The sequence below is a fragment of the Dermatophagoides pteronyssinus genome, unplaced genomic scaffold, assembly GCF_027571235.1.
Source record: "Dermatophagoides pteronyssinus isolate colony J.1.1.1.1 unplaced genomic scaffold, Derpt_VIB-CSIC_2022.12 sq0001, whole genome shotgun sequence".
Taxonomy (NCBI): domain Eukaryota; kingdom Metazoa; phylum Arthropoda; class Arachnida; order Sarcoptiformes; family Pyroglyphidae; genus Dermatophagoides; species Dermatophagoides pteronyssinus.
Window position 1 is genome coordinate 3,661,718 of NW_027461525.1, and position 23,447 is coordinate 3,685,164.

General features: G+C 28.5%; 4 protein-coding genes across 4 annotated transcripts in view; 2 read left to right on the forward strand and 2 right to left on the reverse strand.

Moving 5' to 3' along the window:
- LOC113793564 (uncharacterized) overlaps positions 1–16,327 on the forward strand; it is a 38,876-nt gene extending 22,549 nt beyond the window's left edge. The window contains exons 3-12 of the mRNA XM_075822381.1: positions 1,870–2,208; positions 4,978–5,091; positions 6,390–6,833; positions 8,494–9,048; positions 11,655–11,942; positions 12,056–12,481; positions 13,994–14,119; positions 14,192–14,377; positions 15,000–15,176; positions 15,232–16,327. Coding sequence (XP_075678496.1) covers positions 1,870–2,208; positions 4,978–5,091; positions 6,390–6,833; positions 8,494–9,048; positions 11,655–11,942; positions 12,056–12,481; positions 13,994–14,119; positions 14,192–14,377; positions 15,000–15,176; positions 15,232–15,929 — 3,353 coding nt within the window. The 3' untranslated portion in view covers positions 15,930–16,327. The remainder of the gene's footprint in view (positions 1–1,869; positions 2,209–4,977; positions 5,092–6,389; positions 6,834–8,493; positions 9,049–11,654; positions 11,943–12,055; positions 12,482–13,993; positions 14,120–14,191; positions 14,378–14,999; positions 15,177–15,231) is intronic.
- LOC113793566 (mite group 2 allergen Pso o 2) lies at positions 16,176–16,827 on the forward strand. Its single transcript, XM_027343615.2, is given in 3 exon segments — positions 16,176–16,326; positions 16,407–16,675; positions 16,677–16,827. Coding segments are annotated over 3 exon segments (507 nt in total). The 3' UTR covers positions 16,764–16,827.
- On the reverse strand, positions 16,524–19,225 carry LOC113793565 (calcium-binding protein 39-like). The gene is made up of 3 exons (XM_075822453.1): positions 18,893–19,225; positions 17,712–18,603; positions 16,524–17,647 (listed from the first exon to the last, which is right to left on the reverse strand). The coding sequence occupies exons 2-3, from the start codon at positions 18,451–18,453 to the stop codon at positions 16,905–16,907; spliced, it is 1,485 nt and encodes a 494-aa protein (XP_075678568.1). The 5' UTR covers positions 18,454–18,603; positions 18,893–19,225; the 3' UTR covers positions 16,524–16,904.
- Positions 19,226–19,963: 738 nt separating this feature from the next.
- Positions 19,964–23,270, reverse strand: LOC113793282 (THO complex subunit 5 homolog A-like). Its single transcript, XM_027343292.2, is given in 6 exon segments — positions 19,964–20,440; positions 20,442–21,331; positions 21,390–21,608; positions 21,611–21,785; positions 21,854–22,748; positions 22,822–23,270. Coding segments are annotated over 6 exon segments (2,628 nt in total). The 5' UTR covers positions 23,064–23,270; the 3' UTR covers positions 19,964–20,233.
- Between the last annotated feature and the right edge of the window lie 177 nt (positions 23,271–23,447).

The following is a 23,447-nucleotide window of genomic DNA, read 5'->3' on the forward strand; positions in this document are numbered from 1 at the left end:
GTCTATTTGTGTGTGTCTCTGTTAAGTTCCAATTGGTGAACATTCAAACTCATGTTTAGCTAGAACATACATCCATTGGGGAATTTGTGGCATTCAATCTAACGAAGCTTATAGTTATTAGTATATTAGCGATCTTTACAAAGCTTAAAGCCCAGTCTTTTTTTGTGGGTTTTGTGTGTGTGTATTTGGCAAAACTTTTGAAAAGTATATTATGGTATTAGAAAAAAAGAAGAGGATGAAATAAAAATTGTACAACAACCGATCAGCAACAACTTTGATCAGTGTAGGGGATATTTTTTCTTTGTCTAACTAATCATTTGTCATTTGACTTATATGGATTCATCGATGTTTTATTGTCTTTTTTCAAGTATTTGTATACTTTCTGGTACGAGAGTGAAAGAGAGATGATGATGTTTATTCTCGGATTCTTATATACAATTTGAAATACAAAATAAAATCGTAGTGAATAAATCAATGAAGCAATTCTTTCTTTTTTGTTTTCACTTATCAACAAACAAAAAACATCTTGGATTTATCAATTTGTTTCACATGTTTTTAATCCACTACCATTCAATAAATATTAATTAAAATTGATTTTAATTTAATTAAGAAAATTATCATTTTCTTCATTACATAGGTTGTTTGTTGTTTTTGACATTTAACTTTAATTTCATTCTGTGATTACATAGTTTTTTTCATTGAATAATTGTTTTGCAATGTCATTTCATTTATTCATCAAAGAAAGCGAAAAAAAACCACCGGCCTTATTTATGAATGTCTGTGTTGTATATTACATTTTATGTGGGAAAAAAACAGAAATGATTCAGAAAACTTTAACGGAAGATTTGTCTATTTTTTTCTCTATCTGTCTTTCTATCTTTAACTACAACATTCTAAAGTTATTTCTAATTAAAACTGTCATGTTATTGTAAGTTATTTGTCTGTCCTATTGAATGAAAGATGCCAACTTACATTTCAAGATTCAAAGAGAATCAAATCAAAGTTTCTCATTTTAGTTTTCTTTTTTTTTGTTTTGTTTTACTTTTCAATCAAAAAAGAAAAAGAAAAATGTTCTAATTTGATTCTAAACTCATTTGTAACCAAACATCATTCACAATGTTACTTTTGTTTGTTACTATATCTTCTTCTCTGATTCGGTTATCACATAATAAGATAAGGAGTGTAGTTTATTTAAATTTTAAAAGCTCATTTACTATTCTGTCATGTTCATTCATGTACATTTATTCTCATTTCTATTCTCTGTTTTTTTTACTTTCGTTTGTTTCCATTCTGTTCACTTGTATCCGTTGACCGTTTATTAACTTTTTTTCAACTTACTATTTATTCTTTTTACGTTGGCCATCTCTACATCAAAATGAAATGAAACGAAACGAAAATGATTTCCAAAATGGAAAAATGAAAACAAGTTTTTTTTTGGTTGTCCCTTTTTGTATCTGTGTGCGTGTGGTGATTTGTCTAGTTAGTAGCCCTTATTTTTATTATTATGATGATAATTCAATATTGAAGAGTGCTTAAGGCTTTCATAATGCTCATAGAGTAAAAAAATAGATTTAAAATCTTTGTTGAATTAAAATTCAATGACCGCTGTTGGAAACTTTACTACGATTTCTGACAGGAAAATGAATTATTCAAACAGATTTTAAAAGTTGAAAAATTTATTCTCTTTTTCCATTTTCTATATGGAATTAATTTCAAATGTTAGTGGTACATTTATTACAAACATTGACTGATTTTTTTACTATTTCGATTTAAAAATTATAATTATTATATTCGATTCTATTAAAAAATGAAGAAATTTTTTAAAATATATTATTAATTCGATCTGTTTAACTTTTCTGATGATTATAGGTATAAGCGAATATCATGTGATTGAAGGTGATAGCATAAGCTTACCATGTAATATAACCAAACATGAATGGAATCAAGATCTAATATCATTGATCGTATGGTATCGATCGAAAAATCAAGGCATACCAATATATTCGATCGATACACGAACACATCAACAACGTTTGCGGCATCAAATAATGCCTGAATTAAATGGCCGTGTACATATGGATTTTCAGACTGATCCACCAGTATTAAATATCGATGATGTTCAAATTGATGATGCCGGTGATTATCGTTGTCGTGTTGATTATCGAATGAATCGAACCAAACATTTTCTCATACATCTCAACGTATCGGGTAAGTTTTTTTTTCTCATTCCTTTTAGTTGTTAAATAGTATATTTTTCTGGTTGATCAAATAGATCATTGGCCATTTTTACATTTTCTTTTTGTTGTTGTCTTAATTGACGGCCGAATAATATCGATTGAATAATATCAATCATTTGCAATTTTTTTTTCTCTTTCATTCTTGGTCAAGAATTTCATCGACGAAATATACTACAAACAACATAAATAACAAAAAGTGAATGTTGATTAAGTTTTTTTTCAAATCATTCTTTCGATTGTTAAGTTTTATTTTTCCACTGTTCTGATCATTTTTTTTCAACTGACTTACTAAAACTATTTGAACAATAGCCACAATTCTAGAGATGTTTGTGTAGTTTTTTCTCCCGATTTCAATTTCGTCGCTAACTTTGATTTATGAGTATAGAATTCTTATATTTTAATGTAGATATTGCACAAAAAAAAATTCTGAGAAACAGTGGTAATCTATCCACAGTATTAGTGTATGTGACATGTAGCTAAAATATTTGCTCTAAAATTTTACCGATTCATCGTTATATAAAAGACTCACTGAATTCAACCACTCCACACATTCACACTAATCTTTACTAATTCTTCTGTACTATAGGGTGAAACCTTAGCAAAACTCAGAATTTTATTATTATTATTATTTACTGATATTGATACACTGTCCATCCGTTGTTTGTCACATGGTCATCAAATCTTTTTGAATTGTTTCAAGCTTATAACCAAAAAAAAGTTATAAGTTTATGTTATTAGAAAAACAAAAACGAACAAATTTTCTTCATTATTTTTTTTCATTTTGATGGAACAAAAGAACAACAATGCATCTATTTCTTCTATCAACAATGACTTCACTTTGTCATATTTATATCAACATTACAAGGAGATTTTCTTTTATTTTCATGATTGTCATATAGTAATATATATCGATTGCTTACATTGACATTTTATCAATGTATCATCATAGCCTTTTTCTCCTTTCTTTTTTTTTATTCATTTCATACGTATTGTTTTTGACATTGCCAAAATCGTATCAATTTTTATAACACCGGATTTAATACCAATGTAGGCGGTAGATTAGGTTATCATTCTTATTTTATTCTTTGTTTTGATTTTTTTCCCCACCGTTCAAGCTTCATAATAAAAAATGATCTCTATATTGAAAAAAAACAACAACCGAAACAAAATGAAATAAATGAAAAATGATAATATTAAGTACATAAAAAACTGGACTTGAAAACAATCAAATAAAATCGAACAAATTTTTCTTATCTCAATTTTTTTCTTATTTTCTCTTACAAGATTATGATACTGATGATAATGAGAAATGACCTTTTGCTTAATTCTGTTTTTTCCTTTGTTCGATAATAATTTATTGAATTTTTTTTTGACTGAATTTTATTTCTTATTGAATTTAGATAGCATTTTTTCCATAGAATTTAAAAGATTTTTATAGCCATATGTTTATAATCTTACATAATAACAACACAAATGCCTTTTGGTAAGAAAAAATAAATTCGAGAATATCGAAAATATTTTTTTTTCAAAAAAAAGTTTCCTCAGATCATGACGATGATGATGATAATGATTCACTTGAATTTTTACACAAGTTTTTATGATTCTTGTGATGATGATGATGAGGAGTCAAGTATATATTCGAAAGTTGCAAGTTTTTTTCACTTCTGTAAAATTCTTTTTCACAAAAAAAAATATTACAAATAAAGTAACGATGTGATTTTACTTGTTACGGAGTTTTTTTCTGAATGGATGAATAAATAAATGTGTATGTGCAAGTAGATAGATTGAATTCTTATTCATAATAATGGCTATAGTTCTGATGATTATGACGATGATGATGATGATGATGATGGCGTGATGATCGATGTGTGTCGACAGCCGCTATTGCCGCTTCTGTCATCATCATTGTATTTATGATTCTTTCCTAAAGAATCTTTTCTTTTCTTTTTCCCCTATTCTTGATCTATTGTGTTTATCATCATCGTCATTAACACGCGAAAACCTTTCAACTCTCAATCATTTTTTTCTTCTTCTTTATCATTCTCGATTCTGTTGTTGTTGTTGATGATGGACTGGCATTCACCCTATTTAATTCATCGATATTTTATTTTATTTTTTCATTTCATTTCACTTTACATAATTTAAAAAAAAACATCAACAACAACGCCGAAAATATTTCCAGAAAAAGATCAATGTGATAGTTTGGAAAAAAATTTGAATCATTTTTTTCCTATAGTAATTTAATGGAATAAATATTAGTACAAAAAAAACTATATATATGTTGAATACATTAATTCAATATTTGTTCTCATCACAAAATATTATGATGTTTATTAGAAAAAATAATCAAAATTCAAGTTGTTCAATATTTTCATTCTCCCCTTCTTTTCATTTACAATTGAACAATCATTTCATTCAATAATGATCTGATAATATAATTTATTTTCCATACAATCAATAATGATCAGATATCAATGAGAAAATAATGGCGTAAATTCCAATTCGATCACGCGTTTGTTTGTGTGTGTGTGTGTGTGTCGATGCAAATTATTTATATTTATAATATTTACTTGATTTTTTTTCTTCTTCCTCTTATCATCATCACCAATCATCATCATTTTGTCGTTTCATTATTCATGTTTTTATATATACAAACACTAAACAATCTACTTCGAATTTTTTCTATATTCATCTGGTTTTTTTCATTTTTCTCTTCCTTTCATTTTTTCTTTTCTGACAGCCATACCCAAAAATGTTACTATCCGTGATTTACTTGGTAACATAGTCCAAGGACTAATTCGTACGCCATACAATGAAGGCGACAATGTAATATTATTCTGTGATGCTATTGGTGGTAAGTGATTTTATCAATATATCTTTTCTTTTGTTGTTGTTTGTTTGTTTGTTTGTTATTCCTGTTTTTTCCCCTTAGTATTTTTTTTGTTATACTTTAATACTGGAATTTTTTTTACTGCTCCCTATTCTCATTCCATTTTCGGTTATATCATATCATATTTTGAAGAAAATGTGCATGAAAGTGTGTGTGTTTGTGAATTGCCCAACCAAACGTTAAACTATTACAACAATATCTCTCATTTTTGTTTCAGCTATTATTAATTGACAGAATTATTTGTTATTAATGGCATTATTGTATCGGGCCTATCTTGTTAGATTTGTTTTTTTTTGTCTTTTTCTTTATTATTTTCATTTAGTTATGTAACCCCAAAAAACCAAACCACATATATCAATATACACGCACACGTTATTCATCAGTGTTTTTTTTTATTTTCTTTTCTAAAACAATTTATTTCGATCGATGATTTCTATCATCCTATCTGAAAGTTATAAATTAGAATGCCATACATTCATTTTTATTCAATTTTTTTTTCATTCGACCGCATTAACTTTTATTCGTTATACGAATCTCTAATAATAAGAATAATAATGATAATAATGTATGTATTATGATGATATAATGGTTGGTTTCTTTGGTTTTCTTCATTCACATACATGTATAACTATATGGAATGTTTCTACACACGCTAACTTTTCATTTATTCTGGATAATAATGAATGGAGAAAGAAATTGCATAGAAACACAATATAAAAACTGAAAACAATGTATTAATAACAATAAGGAAGTATGATGATAATATATAGATCAAAGAAAAGAAAGACAAACAACAACAACAACAACAAATCTTTTGATTATTAGAAATCATTATATAATATTTAGGGATAAAATTAAGAAATTTTAGTCACGTTTAATATATTAACCAATAGGGAAAAAAATTCTGATCCATCTTCATCATCCTATTATAATCAACTTTTGTTTTTAATGAAATCTAAATAAATTAAAACGATTAATGAGAGAATTTTTTTTTCTCAAGTTTATCTAAATGGATAAATATTATTGAAAAAAAACTTTTCAACATTTTCATTTGGGAATCGAATTTGAATTTTTTCGAAAATTTTCATTTCAAACAGAATTTTTTGTTTGTTTATTGTATGTGTATGTGAATGAATAGATGATAATTATTTGAAAATTTTTGAAATCTTTTGAAAAATAATTCCAGTAAATATAGTTTTTCGATCATTAAATGTTTCATTTTTTTCCATAAATATATTTATTTACATTTTTGTTTCCCATAGGTTCACCACCGCCAGTTGTGATTTGGAAAAATAATGATGGAAAAATTATTGATGATTCATATGAATTTTTAAACACTGATGATAATCATACAAGAAATCGTTTGGAAATAACACAAATAGATCGAAATTATTTATTAAAAGAGATTATTTGCGAAGCCTATCCACCATCATTCATTTCGAAATCTTCATCATTATCATCATCTTTTTCCACAAATAAATCTCATGAATTTAAAATCGTCTCTGATTCTGTTACTAATACAACTGCTGTTACCACTACTACAACAGCAATGAATACCTCGAAATCTTATTTCGGTAATCATCATACAAATCTTGATATACAAAATAAAATTATCCATAATAATAATAATAATAACCGAAATAATAATCGTCACATCCATCACCATTCATTCGTACGGCGAACATCCGTTTTACTCGATTTGAATTGTAAGTCAATTTTTATTTATTTCTTTTATTTATTATTATTATTATTAGTTTATATTGTTGCATATTTATCTTTGGTCTGCATTCTGTTTTGGTAGAATATATTTACCCTAAGAATATATGACATAACAAACAGTTTTTCAAACAAAACAAAAAAATAAAAATAACTTTTACTGTTTTCCCAGATGATTCAAATATATGATTATCGTTTTCTTATATTCAATTTTCGTATATGTGAGTTTAGTTTCAAGAAATAGCATAAGAATCATTGCCATTGGCTTAGTATTAACTAAATATCATAAAGCTGCCAATAAGAAAAGAATGAATTGATATTGAAAAAAATTGCATAAGAAAAACTGGTAAAAAGAGAGAGAGAGAAAGATAGAAAAAAATTTGCAATTGGCCAAATGTAATCAGAACAAAACGAAGGTGGTGCTTTTAGTTCGTGATTGGTACTTTACTCTGTATTTATTTATTTTTTTTTGTGGTTGTTATCTACGAACCCTGATGATGTTGATATGGATTCTGCATTCAACAAAGCACATCACAACAAAAAGTAAAAAAATAAAAAAAAACAACCACACCAACTTAAATTGATAATTCAATTTACTAACTTTACATTCATGACCAAGATCTCTATCTTCATTATCTGTTGTTCATACAGACAAACACATACGAACACGACGACAACAACAACAACAGTTATAGCTACTATTCATCAATGATTTTCTTCATCATCATGTTCAATAGTGTTCGTTATAATCTAAATTCTAAACGAAAGTAAATAATAATGATAATAAACTAGGAAATATGAGATGTCTATTATTGAATGATTTTTTTCCTGTTGTTGTTACTTTCAAGTTAGCTTACATGCTTTTAGATTCAATAAGAAATGATTTTTTTTCTCTTTCCGATTTTATCAACTGTCCAATTTTTTCCCATTTTTCCAATTTTCTATTGAAAACCGAGACAAAAAAAAATGTTATTGAAAATAGTCGAAATAGCCGAAAAAAATATTGTATAGATAAATCGGAATTAAGTAATATTTCTATTCGATTCTTCGGTGTGTCATTTCTTTCAAAGAATTTTTGTTTCATTTAGTTGCAAATTTTTTTTCTTGATATACCCAATACGACTATGTGTTTATGACAACGACACGTGTGCAATTTATTACATTTTTTTTTCATTTTCTTGTTGGTCACTCATAAAGTAAAAAAAGGGAAATAATAATTTTTCTTAAGAGGAAAACAAAAATAAATAATAATAAAAAAACGGAAAACTTTTGATTTGATGACGGAATTTTTGTTTTTGTTGTTTGATAACAAAAAGAGAGCGAGTTAGTTAAAGGAAAACAACTTGGATACATTTGTTAAAATTTTGATCAAATAAAGTTTTTTTTGTTCTAATGAACAATTGAATTCGAATTAGATTCAGAAAGTGAAAAAGACGAGTAAATGTACACGATTATTAATGGATGTAATTGCAAAGTTCAAATTATTATTATATATGATCATTTTGATTTTATCCGAATCATTTTAAATTGATTAAAATAATAATCATTGATGTCATTGCCACATTGACTAACAATAATAATATACCAATTATGTTTTATTATTATTATTTTCTTCATATTAATGAAATTTTTCTATGTATTACAAAACAGTACGGCCATTATCCGTTCAAATTCAAGTGCCAACCAATTTTCAGGCCAATTTAAATCGTTCTTCATTGTCCGGAACTTCGTCATCATCGTATATGTCTGTGCCATCTGGTTTTGGACTACCGCCATCATTATCATCATCATCATCATCATCATCATTGTCAGCAATTGGTTTTACAACAACAACAACATTTGGTAATGTTTTGGTCTTGTCAGCCGGTAAAAAAACGGAAATTGAATGCCGTACATGGGGAAGCCGACCACCAGCTGAAATCACTTGGTGGAGAGGTTCTAGACGTTTACCAACTGCAGCTTCACGTTTACATTTTACTATTGAAAATGGTAGTTATGTTAATAGTTTATCATTTTCATCAGATTTATACGGAACCGAATCACCAACAACATTATCGGAACAACAAACTTCAGCCAATCTTTCTATCTCAATATTAACATATATAGCAGCACCCGAAGATGATGGTCAAAGGTTGACTTGTCGTGCTGATAATCTACATCTAGAACATGAAGAAATTGAAGATTCAGTCATCATTTCAGTTAAATGTATGTATCATTAACAAATTTTTGTTGTTGTATCACAATCCTATCATTATTCATAGTTGTTTTTATTCCAATTCGGTTGTTGTTTATAATACTGTTTGGAAGTGAAGAAAAAAAACTTGAAACGCTTTTGTTTGTCTACAAACATTACCGGTTTTGTCATGGATAACTTATTTTGGAATGAATAAATTTTTCATGCTAATTTTTCATTCATTCATTCACTCATTTTATTTGTGTTTGAGAGTTTTTACATTCTCAACTTTTAATTCATTTAATGTCAAAACTGATGCTCTCTTTTTTTCAAGAGCATGTCTATTTTCATTGTTCACGAATTCATTATTTAAAATTTATTATATTCCATTTCATTTACTGTCTCATGATTCGTATGACTATAGTCTCGTGTCGATTCTATTTTCAACATGATATAGAAAATATTTGTCATAGTTATTCATAGAATTTGATTCAAATGAAATTGAAATGAAAAAAAGAAATCGGAGCTTCTCGAAAATTAGAAAGAATGGGAAAGTTTTATTATTATTATTTTTGTTTTCACTGATGAATTTATATTTTTTTTTCAAACAAAAACAAAAAAATCTTCGGCGATGATATGTGAAATTGAGAATAGAATTTTTCCATTTCTTTTTCTATCAATGACATAACAATCAAACAAATTGTCAACCATAAATACATGAACAATCGTTTCCATCATTCAAATATTCATTCGTTTCTAAAGATTCTAAAGTATGAAAAAATGATGATGATTTTTTGTTTCAACTTAAAATATTGATAATTTAATTGAATAAATGAATGATGGTTTTGATGATGATGATAAATTCGGTTAATAATATCAGTTTACATGAAAATCCGGGAGAGAATAATTTTGTTTTCGTTTGATGAGAGAGAGAGAGAAAGAGAGAGAGAGAGAGAGAGAGAGAGAGAGAGAAATGAATTTGATGAACAGAAACGGGTTTATGCTGATGATAGAATTTTTTTTCATATTTATTATTAAATTTAATATTTGTTTGGTTGTTTGGGGATGTGTCTGCTAATAATAATAATCACTTGGTGTGTTTTTTGGTGTACGTACGTGTTATGTTCACTCGGTATTGTATGAACTCATTTCTTTCAAATAAATGATGATGATGATGATGATGATGGAAAGAGGAAGATGTATTTGTTAATGTTTGCTAATGTTGTTGTCGCTCGTTTTGGAACAATCCATTTTTTTTCTTTTGCTTTTTGCTCTGCATTCTTACTGAAATTGATTTATTATTATTCTGTTCTGTCACATTGAATAATAGTCGCCATTTTTTCAGCCATTTGAGCCAATTCATTTTTTTTTGAATCTTTGTATTTATATACACACATTTTATCATTGTTGAATATAATAGCCATCTTTTTAAATAGAAGTTATCTTTGATTTTACACTTCATTTCATTTTCGAATTTAATTCGCAATTGTGATTTTTTTTTCTTTCTTTATTTTTTCTTACTTGTTCGTGGTTGTTCTCTTGATATCACTAACCGACGAGTAGATAAAGACAAGTTAGATTAAGAAATTCATACAAATTTTTTTTCTAACATGAAAAAAAGAATACTGTTCATCTTTTTTTTTGTCTTTTATATGTAGATTGTCAAAGTTATCGTATATGAATTGAATGAAATAGTCGTATTTTTTATCAACTCCCCCAGCCTGAAAATCATACATCATAAATTTATTTCTCTCTTCTCTTCTATACATCGGATGAAGATTATGCCACCATTTTGTTTTTGTTTTTGCTTTTTTTGAATTATTAGACCAGTTTGTCTTTTATTTTTTCTTTCATTATTGTGTTCTTTATTTCTCTTAAATATACATTTTTTTCGTAGAAATCATACAAAAAAAAACATATCCATTCGATAATTTGCGAATTCATCTCATTAGAATATAAGTTCATCATTATTAATATATAATATGATGTAGGTCAACCAAGCACACACAAAAAGAAAAAGAAAAACCGAAATCAAGAAAAAAAAATATGAAACAGAATCACTGCATAACTGGAAACATCAGATTTCAAATTCAGACTCATACAAGACATTAATGGGCATCAATAATGTTCAGGCTATTATCGGTTTATGTTTTCTCTCTTTTTCTCATGCTACATGTTACCATTTTTCCCTTGTTTCCGGTGATAAGGCTATACAATAATATGTTTGATGATGAAGATGATGTGAATGATGATGATGATGGGCGAATGAAATTCTAGTCTATTGTGAATTATAAATCAACAAAACAAAATAATAATAATAATAATAATAATGTCCGGAAAAAAACTTGGTTGTTTCATTTTTTTCTAGCTTAAGAAAACAACAAAAATACCAAAATAAAAACAACAACAACAACAATAACAAAACAATAATCATAATCATTTCGACTAACCCCCAACCAAACAAACCAAAACAATCAGATCAATATTACTATACAAAGGATATGAGAATATAAATAAGGAAAGGGAAAAAATGCCTGGTAAATTCTATATGGAATTGATTTTTGTAACAATACAATTTGTAAAATGCAAAAAAAAGAACTCATTCGTTTCATTTGAATTTTTTTCTGTTACCAACCAGATGCTCCACAATTGACTTTATCGTTAGGAGCAAAAATACCTGAAAATATTCGCGAAGGTTCGGATGTTTATTTTGAATGTGCATCAAAATCAAATCCTCCATTATCCGAAGTTGTTTGGCTTTTTGAAGGCAAACCATTAACCAACGATCCGGTCTCAGGTGTTTTGGTTACTAATCAATCATTAGTAATGCAACGAGTCAGTCGTGAACATCGTGGTAATTATCAATGTGCTGCATCTAATCCAGAAGGAATCTCGGCAAGCAATAAAGTTTTCCTCAACGTACACTGTAATGAATCTTTTTTCATTTATTTTATTTTCATTAATTATTTACATTATCGCATGATGATCATTATGATGATGAGAATGATGATTTATTTTCCATTTTTTCTGATATAATAGTTGCTCCAGTATGTAAACCAACTCAGACTATAATCTATGGTGTTGCCCGAACCGAACAAATTCGTGTATCATGTGAAGTCGAAGCCGAACCGGTAACACCAATCCAATTCCGTTGGTTTTTTAACAACTCACTTGAAAGTTATGAACTATCTCGTAAAGATTATTCACTTGAAATACTTTCACCTAATTCATCGATTGAGAAAAGCAAGAAATTCTTCAACAATCCAAATATACTAAGTCAATTATCATTGGAAAATGTATTCAGTACGATTGCATCAATGAATCATCATGAAGAACCAAGCGTCGCTCGTAGTAATGCAACATATTCTCCACGTAGCCGTATTGGTTATGGCCTATTATATTGTACGGCCGAAAATTCGGTTGGCAATCAACATGATCCATGCATCTTCAAAATTGTGGAAGCAGGTTTGTTTGTTTTTTTCCTTTTCACTCATATACTCTCATTTGAATAATAATAAAATTTATGCTATTTATATATTGATTCATCTTTGTTTCATTAACAATTCAATTGCATTCACTTTCCATAAATAATATTCATTTCTATTTGTTTTCATTATTTGATTTGTTTCAATCCATGCGATAAGAATGCGATAGATATTTATTCAACTAGGTAGATATGATAGTTAGTACAAAAGCAATTATCTTTAATATCTTTGAATGAACAAAGAATAAAAATTATCGTAGGACAACATTATAATGGTTCATCATTATCATCAAATGTATTACACTATCATCATCATAACCATCATTTGATATTTTATTTAATGCAAGTTAAAATATAATACATATTATGTAGTTTAAGCTTATGATTCATTGAAAAAAATGTAAAACACTATAGTGCGTTCGTAATGATGATCGCTGTACACTTAATTTCTTCACAAATTTATATTTTCTTTTATATTCCACAATACACACACGCATTTTTTTCTAATATTCTACTATTCATCCAAGGTAATGATGAATAATGGTTTCAACTCATTATGTACGCATCCAGAAAAAAAAGAAAAATCCATACCATTTCTATTCTTCTTGAATGTTGTTTTGTTTTTATTCAATCCTAACATCATTTGATAATACACTTTGTTATGGTGAATAAGAAGAAAAAATGATGATGATGATGATGATAGCCATCATAACATCATTTGACATTATATTACTATTTTTTTCTTCATAATAAAAAAGGGGCAACTTTAAAGAATAGAATTCTATACGATTTTTTTATTCCGTTATGCTTTAAAGTTTTCATACATCCATCAACAAAAAAAAAGATGAAAATTTATCGATCATTGTCCATGAATAGCATCAGCTTCTTTTACTAATTCATATACATTGATTATACTCATCCATTCTGGTGATGGTTATGGCTGGGATAGAGTGAATTTTTTCCAAAGCTCAATTTCTTCTACACACATGTATATTCACCACTATATTTTGGCTTTTCTTTTTCATAAATATCCATCCTTGTCAGCAAACCAAAACGTTTTTTTCTTCATCTTGTTTGTAAGTGTGTTCAAAAATGTTTCTAACACTCAATAACACTTGGATTCTTGTCGCCGGTCGTCATCATCATTCGGGGTGTTTGATAGCGTGAATTACAAAATCAATAACTCTCATCATGCATTCTTTTTCTTTTCATGTTTTTTTTTGAACGGCGTATAAAATATAATGAAATAAAATGAAAAGTATATAATAATAATAAAAATCCTTGACTGTTATCTTTTTCATTTACAAATATTTTTTTTGTTCCATTTTGAAATTGCAAAATAGATCTTCGGAATGCAATTGAATTTCTTTTACTTCAAGTTTTGTTATGATTTTTTACCGTCTTAAACAAAACCAGAACAAAACATTTATAGATTTTCGATTCGTTTTTTTTTCACATTATCAAATAAAACACATACTTTATCATTTGATTAGGTCCACCGAATTCGGTTCATGATTGTCGAATCGTTAATGTTACAATGACTTCATTTATTCTGGAATGCATGCCTGGTGAAAACGGTGGATTGCGACAAATATTTCATCTAGAAGTCTATAATATTGGTTCGTATTATTTGTTTGTTTTTTTACCTTAACAATTCTTGTTGATTAATTCCAATAATTTTTTTAATAAAGAAAAAGAACATTTACAAGCAAATGTAACAGCACGTGAAGAGCCAGTATTCGCTGTCGAAAATCTTCCGCATAATACGGCATTTATGTTAAATGTATTTAGTTCGAATGCAAAAGGACGAAGCGATTCAATCACATTACGTACGGCAACCAGTGCATATGCTGCAAAACATACTACCAATGGTAAAAGTAAGTTATGAAAAATTCAAACATCTCTTGAAGGTAGTGCATAAAAAGATAATCAGAAATGAAAATATTTTAAATAAATGATGAATTCAATTTACCGATATTTGTTCAAGTTACGAATCGTTAGGAAAAAATTCAAATTGGTCATCGGATGTCATTCTTTCATTGACATTTCATTTCATTTTTTTAGTTTGTTTTCTACTATTGTTTGTATTTATTGTTATCACTTTTTCATGTTTTATTTGGCACCATTCATTTTTCATTCACAATCTTTGATTTATTTTTTTTAGCCTTAGATCAGACACTTAGAATAATTTTTTATTTGTATTTACTATGTTTGTCACGTTTATTTACAAACGATGATCGTGTTTCTTTTGTGATTATTTTCTTTTATATATATCAACAATGATTGTGGTCAATTCGATTGATTCATACCATAGCTGCAGCTGGGATTTTTTTTTTGTTCACTTCTATGCATGTGTACGAATGTTATTGGATTCTTGATTTTTTTTTGGCTGATTACCAATATTTAACTAGTAAATCCTATATTATTAAACTTAAACTAATAAAGCATCAAAATGGACAACTAAAAAAATAATCTGGTCATTTATTTATTTTAAAATAGAGCAAAGAGCCATCATATTAGATGATATCAATCATTTGATCATCAATCCAATATTTGGCGCATTAATTGTGGCCTTAATTTCATTGGTTCTATTATGTTTGGCAACAATGGTTTTTATACGAAGCCGATTCTGTTCAAATACGGATCAATCATCTTCATCGGCTAATCATCGAAAAGGTATTTCATACATAGGTGGGCCTGGATATTTTCTTTCTAACAAATTTTGATACAGATGCAATACATTTAGCCAATAATATAAGCGAAGATAATAATTCAAAAAAAAGTTGTACTTCTGATAAAAATCAAGATAATGAAAAATTTTTATCTTTATCGCGTTCGCCTACGTTGCCTTCTACATCAATGAATCAATTTCTTATACGTTCACAATTTCATTCCAATTCTCCATTAAATCCAACAGCAACATTTTATGAATATCAAACACATAATGTGAATGGATCAAATGCTAATCTACAGGAAAGAAATTCTACTCCCATGACGGAATTATCTTCGGTGATTAACAAATCACATGCCGAATCAAATCCATATTATATGACAACATCGGCTAATACCGAATTTATACCACAATCTTTGATACATAATAACCAATATTCAACGGGTGCAAGTGACCTTATGACCAACGCTTTTACTTATAATGTTGCTACGACTGGAACAAATGCAATTTATCCCATCACTAATGATATTGTTAAAATTGGCTCTATTACCTGTCCTTATAATCAAACAATCACAACGTCATCAAGACGTGTACCTCTTTTAAGGCCAATTGCCATAGAAAGTATTTCCTCGTCAACATCTGATAAAACAATGGATGATGAATGGACGCATTCAAAAAATGATAATACTCTTATACAATCTACTGATAATATTCTTGTGTCAAGAACTACTCCACAATTAGCTCAATTTCCACCATAATTGTCATGGATGATATTTCGCATAACTGGAACTGATTTGTGAACAACGCATTTGAATCCTTTATGCATTCTATATATTTTGCCTTAGAAAAGATAAGACCCGGATCATGAGAAAACACTTAAAATCTTAATAGATTTTATCTTAATGATTATCGAGAGTCAATTTTATCTGTTGAAATTGATTATGAGAAAAATTAATTTGTTTTTCATCATTGAGCAATGATTTGTTTTATTTTGAGTATATAAGATGCGACGATTCCATAATATCACATCCATACATTTTTTCTTCCTCTTTTCACAACCACCAAAAAAAACGATCAAAATGATGAAATTTTTGTGCATCTTTGCTCTCACTTTTGCCGTTGCTTCAGCTGGCAAAATGAAATTTATCGACTGTGGTATGTAAAAAATTTATGTCAATTGAAGTTTATTCCTTTCATTGATATCATTTCATTTCATTGTAATTTTTTTGTATTAGGACACAATGAAGTTAAATCTCTTGATGTTTCTGGCTGTGAAGGTGATTACTGTATCCTCCATAAAGGCAAAACAATCAATTTGGATATGGTATGCAAATCCAATCAAGATTCGGAACATCTTAAATTAGTTATTTCTGCTGATGTAAATGGAATCGAAATCGAAGTTCCCGGATTCGATCAAGATGGTTGCCACTACATTCAATGCCCAGTTCACAAAGGTCAACAATATGATGTCAAATACAGTTACACTATTCCATCAGTTCTGCCAAACATCAAAGCCAAATCTTACCGCTAAAGTCACCGGTGATCAAGGTTTACTTGGTTGCTTGAAACTTCAAGGTGAAATTGCTGATTAGATACTTTTGTAATTGAACTTTTTATTGAGTGTTTCAATAAATTGAATATTTGTTTATTAAAAAATATATTAAATGATTTTTTTTATATAAAAACAAAACAACAATATGTAATTTATTCGCAAAAAAAAACGTTTGAAATTATTAGTTACAATCAAGAAATTGGATTAATTGATCAATGAAACAAATAAGCTGTTCAAATTTTTTGACATTTGATTTTTGACATTCATTTTTTAATTCATTCAAATTTTTTTTGATTTGTGAATCTTTGTCATCTGAATATTGAATGTTTAGATGAGTTTCAATGAAAGTAGTTCTGATTTTCTCAATTAATCCATCCATTCGTGAATTTTCTGACCATGAACATGAATTGTCGACATTTGTGATTGCAACATTATCTTCACTCTCCTCTTCTTCATCCGACGACTCTATTGTTGATAAAGGATACCGACTGAATTGACTTATCAAAGCTAAACAACGTAAACGAATTTGAATATTTCGATTCCAAAGATAACGGATTACAGAACAGATAAAATCTTGATGTATGATAAATTTTTCTCGCAGATCAAAACGTTCAGGACCGGAAAATATTTCCGTTAGAACTTCCAAGGTTTGACGCTTAGTAACATAGTCTTCTGTTAATTCAGCATGTTCTAATAATTTGATCAATGATTCGAAAAAATTATCACTGTCCATCACCAGAATCTCGGTCGTAGACTTTTTATGTTTCGACATAAGTGTTTTGAATGTATAAAAAACGTCCATTGTCACATCAAATGGATAACTTGATGATTGTCTCATGTAATCAAAAAAATTATGAAAAAAATTGGATTGTAAAATTTTGAAAATAATAGGCTCAAATTGTGCAGCAAAACGTAGAATACAACCTATAATTATCAGATAAATTTTTAAAAGTCATCATTCAATATGTAATTCAAATAGCACACATACCGCAATTTAGCGTAACATCACTTTTTCCATATTCATAGCTTTTCACCAATGAATGCAATATTTGATTTGAAGAATCACAAAAGTACTCGACAATTATTTTATTATTTTTCACATCAATCGTTAATGAATTTGTTAATATGATTCTGGCCAGTTTTTTTTCTTCGAAACCAATATTTGGTATCGAATCAACTAATAAATTGAGTATATTACTTTCAATAAGTTTATGGATCGAATTTTCAATTATGCTTTCAATATAAATAGATTCGTTTGGTGTCAATGTAGGATCTTTGTCATTAATATTATTTAGTAATAGTGAAGATGATCGCTTACTACGAAACAATTGTCCACCGTCTACAAATGCTGAATAATGACGACGAAGTTTAGACTTTTGTTTTTCGTAATTATTGTTTGTCGCAAATTCTTTTGCTTCTATGTTAATGATGTTTGTCGAGTGAAGTGTTTTTGTGAATTCACACATTTCGATCAATGTAACTATGCAAGAATTCAAGGATTCTAATGCTTTTAATAATGGACCATCGTTATTATGAATTTGATCGACCCAATTGATCAAATTTAGCAAGCGAACATTACGATCAAGAATTTTGGCCAAATGTTTTCCAAAATCACTGTTAAATTTAGGATTGGTTCCAGCATGATAATGAAATCGTAACGAATGGAGACTATATGAAAGATTGATTGGACTATGGCTGTCCAATGAGATTTGTTTTAACAAACGCATCATTCAGTTGATTGCTGTTTCAAAAAGATACGTATCAATTCCCATTCAATAAACTATTCGAAGAAAATCACAAATTTTTAATGATGAAACTTTATCCATTAAGAAGTTTGAGAACGGATTCATAGTCCATTCTATTGCTTATAATAATATAATCTTGATTGACAGAAAAAAATGAAACAAAAAAATTCATCTCATCAATTTTTTGGTAAAATGTTGAATAAAAAAACCAATAAAGAAAAATAATTGTCTTCAAATTAACAATAAAGGATAAATTGTCACAGCAAAAGTTTTTTTTGTCACTCAAATCACTCAAATAAATGCATCAAGACACTTCAAAAAAAATTAAAATAGTGAAAAAGTTGCGAGCAACAGGTGAGCATATTATTGTTGTTTATATTTTGGATATTGTTGTTGTTTAGCAAGATCGTTTGAAACAAGTTACCTGAGAGAAATTCAAATTAATGAGGGAATTTGTTTGAAGAGAAAAAGTGTAAACCAAAAAGAAAGAGAGAAAGTAAAATGAATTATCCATCGCCACGAAGACGCAGGCAGATTTAAATTTCACACTCTAATGAATATGAAATGATGTGTTAAAGCATGTGATGATGTAGAATACAACCATCGAATTGACTTGGACTATATGGCTATAAGGATTACCAATCCAATATTTATTGACGTATTTGAATTCACCAAATCCCTCATTGATCATATAATTTTTATCTTCTTGGTCATATTCGTTTTTTTCATTTTTGTTTCATGTGTATAATAAGCAATAAACTAAAAATACAGATTATCATGTTTGTTTGACATTCTAATTGATTGATAGCTATGTTTGATTAGGTGATGACGAATCGAATTATGTATGATAATCATGCGATATATAAGTGGGATTTAGGTCGCGCTACGAATAAAAACCATTTCTAAAAAACAAAAATCGATGGCGCGATTTTTTTCTTTGATCAATCAAAATTATTTGTGCAATTTTTTCTTTGCCGTATATATGATCTTGTTTTTTTGTTGTTAATCAAAGAGTCTCCAAAGAGTTTTTATCAACATTCATCAATCGTTGTCCCCTATGTGGCCTAAAATGATTATTATTGGCTAAAACTATTCGTTTTATCCAACAAAAATACAATTTTATTTGATCAAATTTCTAAACCGAATTAATTGAATGATGTCAAATTCTTTACTGTCATTTATATCGGTTATATTATCATTCAAAGAAAATTAATCATCAGATAGACTTTATTAACGCCTATATTATTCATTTTTTTGGAATGTGGCCAAAATGATTAAAAATTAAAAATCATAATTTATATCCTCCACATTTTCATTTAATTTTTTAAAGATATCTCGATTGAGACTAAAAAATAGCGATTTGGAGCAGATCATTGATAGATATCCAACATTTGATTATCATTTAGCTAATAATATAACTTGGACATCTATAATTGATTGTTAAAATTAATCAGGCCATTAAATAAACACTCGACTCAAATTTAATAGATAATAATTCTCAAGGATTAGAAAAAATTTTTTTAATGAAGGTCAGGTTTCTCCATCAAACCAAATATGATTGATAAATTTTTTAAAATAATGGATGAAAAGGTATGAAATACAGCAATAAATTTTTTGAAAATTGATTTGTTTTTTTTCAATGCATAATTTGCAAACATAGAATTTATATACAAAAAAAGAATAGAGTATTCAATTTATAAATTTCATGCAAAAATGGAATTTCGCGAATGAATCAATTTTTGATAAATAAAATAAAATTGTTCTACTACAATTCAAATCTTGCAAATTTCAACGAGTGATCATGTCCTTGCGCTATTAGTGTAGAAAGAAATGAATTCACACAACGTGGTCCGGAATATGCTTCAATACTTTCGTTATTGGCTTGTTGTTCATATTTTAGGCATCCATCAGAGATTACATCAAATCCGCACTGTAAATCATAAATTTGTCTCAGTAGCAAAGTTTTTGAAAAAGAATTCATCCTCATTCCTTAGCCTTTGTTGTTTCATCATATTTTCGGCCAGATTCACGTTTATATGCTCCTCCAAATTACGGATCCAATTTCGATACAGGAAAAATGGACCATTAGTGGCCGAACTTAATATAAAAAATGGCCATCGCCTAGGATAATTGTGAGGGATGATAATGTAGACATTCCATTCGCTTAAATTGGATTGTTGAATGGATGAAGAATCTAATAGTTCGCATCTGAGAATCAATTTGTAAATAAAATTATTTTGATCAAAAAGATCATTACAAAATGCATTGCCATCATCAACATCTTGTTCAAAGTATTCTATTAGATTTTTCTTCTGATATGAATCAAGTTCGTTGATCAATTCTTCACTAGAAATTCTGTCGAAAGATTGAATAAAACATCTGGGCTTAGTGAATATTAAATTTTGACCATTTGAAATGACTGAATTATCAAATAAATTCACATCAATAAATTTGTTAAAACGTATATGATCGAGTTGTTGTTGTAAATTGATTCTTGATCTAAAACGATGGATCATTGTTCTGATTGTTTTATCTAAACAATCTATTGCTATAGATGATTTAACATGTAGGATACCGCTACTGGAAAGCAATGGATTTTCGTCGGGATTTAAATATTCAATGCCAGCGATTCGTTGCGTCCAATCATAAGTGTAGCCGATTTCAGGTATTAAATTCGAATATGAATCAATGCCAAAACGGGACAATAGATATTCAATTTTTGCATTCGGACATTTCAAACCAGTATCGGCTGAAGAAAGGAGCTTAGTAAAAATATTGTTCTCGTGATTGATCACTGAAAATTTCGGTTCAGTCAAATTAGAAGATGAAAGGCTATCGATTTTGTAAGTGAGACCAACCAATTCTATTAATGTAAAATAATATTGCATTAAACTTTGAAATAAAATCCTGCAAATACTTACCAAGTTTAGGGAAATAGGTGAAAATACATATAATCTGGTAACTATGATAACGAAAATTTATGGATATTTTAATCGGATGAAAAGTTAGTAGTTTACTGTATCTTGAATGAAAATCATTTTTTGAATCCTGATTCGAAGTAATATCTGTTGAATGTTCCATCGAATGGCGTTGTGAATGATAGCGAGACTTTTTCGATTTCTTTCTACGATCAGATTCTCTTCTTCGTCTTCGAATTGTAATCCATTGTCTTCGTCAGTTTCTTTCTGCAGACTATTCACTAAGGATAGTATGTTTGATTCATTTTTTTGTTTTGATTCAAATTCTCGAGCATCTTCAGCAGATCCTTGTATGGTAACCTCATAATCTAAATCGAAAGCACTTTTGTATGCACGAAGCTATAACAATAAATAGGGATAACATTAATTTTTAAAATTTTTGCAATGATTCGTTCAATCAGACATACTTGAATGTAAAGTACATAAAGTGGTTGCGAGAGGAATGATGTTAAAATGTTAGAAGTATCGTAAACTTGTAATGGAACATTTAGATGTGATACTAATGGCTTGGAAGCTTCGATTATATTTTTCAATGTCGGATCGAATTGTGATAATGTACGTTTTTTTGTCGCTATTTCCACTTCCAATTTGAATCGCGATTCTTCAGACATTTTTAATTGATTTTCTGCAGATATACGTTGTTTAAGTTCCCAATCAAGTCTGGCCAAATGTAATTTGTGAAGATCTTCACTCGAAGCGATATCTTTGTTAAATTTCACTGATGTGTTCGAAACAACGAGCAAATGTTTTAGTTCGTCCGGAAAATGATCGGAAACAAGAAATTTATCCTCATGTACCAGATCTAAAGATTCATCTTTGGAACGGAATGAAGCACAGGTTTTTTGCTCTTTTTGAAGATGCATAACTTCATATTGAATATTCTGCAACTGCAAATGAATTTGATCTACTTTATCTTTGCCCAACGATATTTTTTTCCGTGCTTCTTTCAGACGATATTTATCCAAGCGATTAAGATTTTTTATTTCCATTAGATACATTAATCCTTTAACTTTAATATCCGAAAGTGTTTCATCCATGCATTTTGAAGACGAATTCTCATTTTTCAGTTGACATTTTGCCTTTTTATTTTCTAGGATCGTTTTGATCAATTCTCTAAGATGGGACGAAACGACTTTAAATCTGTCGAAATCTTCAACAGATTTTTTATCTGAACTTGGATCAGCCAATGCTTCAAGTTCTTCTTGGATATATCCATTATAAGTCAATTGATGGCATTCATTTGGATCTATTTTGACAGAGTTATGAACGGCTGATGATTTAGATGTTTTAGAATTGGAAAAACTGATCAAATAAAATGGATTGCAAAATTATTAGCCTGAATAGTAAGAAAGATTTTAGTTTTTTTTCAACTTACTCTCGAGTACTTCTGGCATTATTATCATTTGGTGATATTGTACTTTTCATCCGTTTTATTAGATTGGTACTTCCAGAAGTATTAGCGACACCCGATCTTTTCGATGACCGATATTGTTCATTATGGATCATTGTACTATGTCCATTACTTTCCGAATGGTTTGATTGTCCTCGACTAGACGAATGATAATGAAAATCATTCCGCCTATTTTCATGATCCAAATGGGACCGACTTGATCTCATAATGTCTTTATGATAACAATAACATTCGAAAAACAATTTTTTTCTGATAATAATAAACGAAACTTTGAAATAATGTGTTTGAAATGAAAATCCAGTTTTACGAGCGGTTAAATCTCCTTCTACATTGGTGAGTCATGTAGTGTTAAAATAGAAAACTAGTAGATGAAAATTCTTGCAAAATTTGATCTTTTTATGAATAAATTCCCATTTTTAAAAATGATATTACTGATTAATGACGAAAAATTTTTTATTACAAAAAGATATTGAAAATTTGTGTGAAAAAAATCAATTTAATTAGCAATTTTAAATGAAAAATTTAGAATCCAAACAAACAATTTCTCAACGCATGCGTAGATTAGGCAAGCATGTGTCTTGTTCTGACTC